Raw genomic sequence first — 4440 nt, 5'->3', positions numbered from 1 at the left:
TCACCCTGTCTGATGTTTACTTGAACAGCTTTCACGGTATAGTAAACTTTACTGTACATCAACTGATGGCTAACAAAGTAGTGTTTTAGATAACACTGAGTGAAAGCTAAAAAATGTGTATCACTTTTTGATGTATTTGAAAAGGTCACATTTTTAATCATAAACAAGAAAAGATTTATTTATTCTTATGTGTTAGATTTCACTTTCTGTATATGTGAGGGACTGGATTGGGAAAGGCTGAAATATAATAGCTCAAACTAGCAGGAAAAATAAAAACATTTCAATACTTTCATATATTAGTTATTGTATATTGTTGTAAGTACCTTATGTGGTGTATGTGCCTTAGAACTTTAAATATTAGCTAAATTAAAAAAATATATATATATATAAAAATGTGATTGTTTCGTTCATTCCTTCCTCCTCTTCTTTTATATGTACATGCATTGTGCTGTGTTTCCCATTTAACCTGAATTTGTTAGCATCATATTTATACATGAAATATATAAAATTTAAAACCTAGATCTACGGCTATGACGCAGTCAATAAGGAACGATGTGAACCTAATCCCTCTTTTACTTTAGTGCTGTAAACCAGCCAACAGAACAGCAAAGCTGCTTAGGCGATTTTTTCAGCAGCTATTGAGGCCTAGGAAAAAATGTATTTATATATTATTTTGCTTATTAATATTTGTTATCGTATTGTTATTATTATTATTATAATTATTATTATTACGAGAGGAAGTAAAAAGTTGTTTAATTCCTCCTGTACATCGAGTCCTTTAGTGGGCGCTGTGATACATGTACACACTAAGCCTACAGTATTTCTCTCCTCTTTATTCTGTGGTGCGTACGTCACTGGCGCTCTGGTCTGTGATTGGCTGCTGAGTGCAGGTTTCTGATGTGTCGCTCAACCCGCTGGAGTTTCGGATGTGTTTGCATCCGTACGTAATCAACGATCGCACAAAGTGGAACCAAACCTCATAGATTCAGTCCGAACCGACAAAAGCTCCAGACAATGGCTCAATGCACAGCAGCGTCCGCCAGTGGTGATGTGAACGGAGGCAGCAAGACGAAGAGGAAAGTGGCCATCATTACAGGCATAACCGGTCAGGTAACGTGAAGTATCGTATCTATTGCATATGTGACGCGATGGTATATACAGATAGTTCACCGAAAAATGAAAATCTGTCATATTTACTCACTCTTATGCTGTTCCAAACGCGTATGACTTTCATTGTTTTGTGAAAACATCTTCAGTCACCGTTTCATCAGATTAAAAAGAAGAGAGAATAAAATAGTGACCAGTCAGTGACGCTGTCAGTCTCTAGCATCCTGCCTAACATTAGGGCGAGTAAACAATGACAGACTTTTATGAGACAGTTTTATCCTAAACATATTTAAACATACTGACTGTAAGGCTAGATCCCCTTACTTTGCGTTTTTCGGTAACCATGCTAACCATAGTTTTCGCTAAAATATCATAATTGCTATATAGTTGTCTTTGTAGAACTATAATACTTTAATATTGGCTAACCTCCAGGCTGTAGCTTCCTGGATATTTCTGTCATTTGTATTATTATTATTAATAATATTTTAGTGCTGTCAAATCGATTAATCGCGATTATTCGCATCTAACATAAAATATATGCGCGTGTGTGTGTATGTATATATATAAGTGTGTAGCCTATATGTACATAATACACATACACAGACACATATATAATATATGTAAGGAATAATTGACGATGGGCCATTGAATTATTAGAAAAATAATGTACACCCAAGGTGGTAATGCCGTTACACCTCAGGTGTACGTTATTTCTCAATAATTCAACGGCCCGGAATCAATTATTCCTCTTATACTATGGTTACCACACCTAAAAACATTGTTTAGATGGTGTATTTCAGGACATTTGTCTGGTTTTTGTCCTTAAAATGCACTTGTAAGACTAATTTCTTACGCATCTCATCCCACGTCTCCGTTGCTAATTCCAAAATGTCATTTTAGAGCTAGTAATTGCAGTTATTAATGCAGTTATTAACAAGAGAGAGAGTGAAAAAAGAGAGATTAAGCATATGAAGTATAGCTGCAAGCAATTGTCGGGGTTCAAGCGCTTTAAGGCCTTTAAGCACATTTGAAAAAGGTATTATGTTTTAATTAGCAAGCCTGTAATCACCTCGATTATATATGGAATAGACCATTTACAGCCAATATAGGCAATTTATAATAGGACATATATGGTTTATAAAGCTTTTTAACAGTTATTGAGGTTGAGCCAAAAACCTAGGACTAGTTAAAATAATCTCCAAAATTTAACGAACGATTCGATGGACAGCGGCAGTCCTTGAGGCAAAGATATACAATCCTTTACCTACGTGAAAAACATGAAGGCCCGGTGGATGACTTCTTTCCAATTTCTCACAGGCCTGTAGGGCCGTGAGTCAAACAGGCCCAGCAAGTTTTCCGATCGGCATCCGTTAACCTTGTCTAATAGGTGCTCAAACTTTATTGGATGATGGCAGCCATGTTTTTTGCGACACACCAGGGTCCTCATAGACAATCATGGCACCTTGGACAAAGACACTGCATGCCAATTTTCAAGTCAATTGGACTAAATGTTAAGTAGTTATAGCCATTTTCATGTTTTTTTCTTGTTATAGCGCCACCAAGTGGCCAGTTCCAGTCTTCCACCTGACCAAAGATTGTTTAATATATTTATTTGTTTGGTCTGTGTCGTTGTGGGTTTTGGTTCTTTTGCTGTTGTAGGCTGTAAGGATCTTTTGAAATAACTGAAATCATTTGGCGAAGTGATATGGAACTAATGCGGTCAAGACCTGTCTGGAACTACTTTAGCCGTGCGTTTCCTTGAAAATAATTGCACACCTTAGAACCGAACGATCGTCAACCAATCAGATTCAAGCATTCAACAACCCCATAGTATAAATATTAATAATATATATATTGTACACACACACGTAAGCACAAACTTTTATGTTAGATGCGATTAATCACAATTAATTGATTTTTTTGTTGTTGTTTGTTTCTGAAAAATAGAGAAGTTTCATGATCATGCTTGGTCATTTCCTGACTTATTGCTTGAAGACAATAACTGACAACTAAGCTTGCACTATACTGCCAACCTCTTGCACAACATTCTTATTGTGTAACTAATGATTAATATTTGATGTTATGTATCATTACTACGGAGATGATCATCACTTTCACTAAAAACTATAACTATACATGTGTGAGAGCACTGCCCTTTTCACTGTTACCTAAATGTACTTGCCACTCCCAAACAATAGAAATATAATATGTACTATGTGTACTCTCCCAGTTGTTGTTTCTTTTTGTATTCATTTATTATTACAGTAGGTACATCCCAATTTTTTTTAATTTTTTTGTAAAAAGTGTGAGTAGTGTGTTCCCACTGAAAATTCCAAAAAGAAAAAGTACACTTTAGGGATGTGACAGTGAGAATTACGGTTAATCGACATGTGACAACACCGGTAATACCGGTGACACCGGGGGGCAGGACCTCAGCCTCTTTTTTTAAATCGCTTATGAATGCCAGTTAATTGCATTAAATATTTTTACCACGTTAAACTGAAAAAATTTGCCTCTGTGCCGCGGTGGGCAAGTGATGAACACCGGTAACACCTAGCAAGCCTAGTGCACTTCAAACACATGGAAGATGCACTTATTTAACCAAAAAAAGAAAAAAAAAGTTTGGAATGTTGGAAACATTATACAATTCATACACTAGTTAGTAGAGTACATAGTGTTATAGTACGTCATTTGGGACACAACTAGGTTGTATTGCCTGAAGAGAATGCACAGTCTATAAAATGTGCCCTGTTATGTCTGTAATGCTGGTGACGTTTGTATGTTTTGACAATTTGCATACAGTAAGCTTTCGTGTACAAAAAGGAGAGTCTTATGTGAGGCCTTTAATTGTTGGCGGTTGCTTTTCTGTCCCCACCCAAGCCCTTTTCATTATGAATCGCAGTGAACTATGTAACAAGAGAACTGCGTAACATATTTGATCCATAAAGGTTCACTAAAGATAAGCAGGTAGCAAGCTTTTGTTATCCAGATTGCTGGTTAAAGACAGTTCAAACGGTTTACAATAGGAAGTAGACAAAAGTGCTTAATCATTTCAGATGAAAATAGTATATTTTTAAATATTTGGGATATTTAGAAGTATATTTCCTGAAGAGAAATATACAGCACATAACACTAATATGACATAAAAGTTCTAATAAAAAAAAAAAAAAATGTGTACTGTTTTTGGTACATGATTCCCAATTATTTCCATTATTTCACGATTTCTAGTATGTGTTTATTTCAATGTTGTAATTAGCAATTCATTTAATTTTACTTGTGAAGCAGATTTGTTACGTGACAGCATTAACGTTCCATATGGGTCAAGAACTTTTT

General features: G+C 35.6%; 1 protein-coding gene across 2 annotated transcripts in view; it reads left to right on the top strand.

Moving 5' to 3' along the window:
• The first annotated feature begins 845 nt into the window (after window positions 1-845).
• The window catches only part of gmds (GDP-mannose 4,6-dehydratase), a 78496-nt gene continuing 74901 nt past the window's right edge, over window positions 846-4440 (top strand). The window contains exon 1 of one of the 2 annotated variants that reach the window (XM_051875278.1): window positions 846-1110. In XM_051875278.1, coding sequence (XP_051731238.1) covers window positions 1015-1110 — 96 coding nt within the window. In that variant the 5' untranslated portion in view covers window positions 846-1014. The remainder of the gene's footprint in view (window positions 1111-4440) is intronic. The other variant, XM_051875279.1, reaches the window with a different exon arrangement.

This window comes from Ctenopharyngodon idella, chromosome 20 (genome assembly GCF_019924925.1).
Source record: "Ctenopharyngodon idella isolate HZGC_01 chromosome 20, HZGC01, whole genome shotgun sequence".
NCBI lineage: Eukaryota > Metazoa > Chordata > Actinopteri > Cypriniformes > Xenocyprididae > Ctenopharyngodon > Ctenopharyngodon idella.
This window is presented reverse-complemented; position numbering and strand designations above follow the sequence as displayed.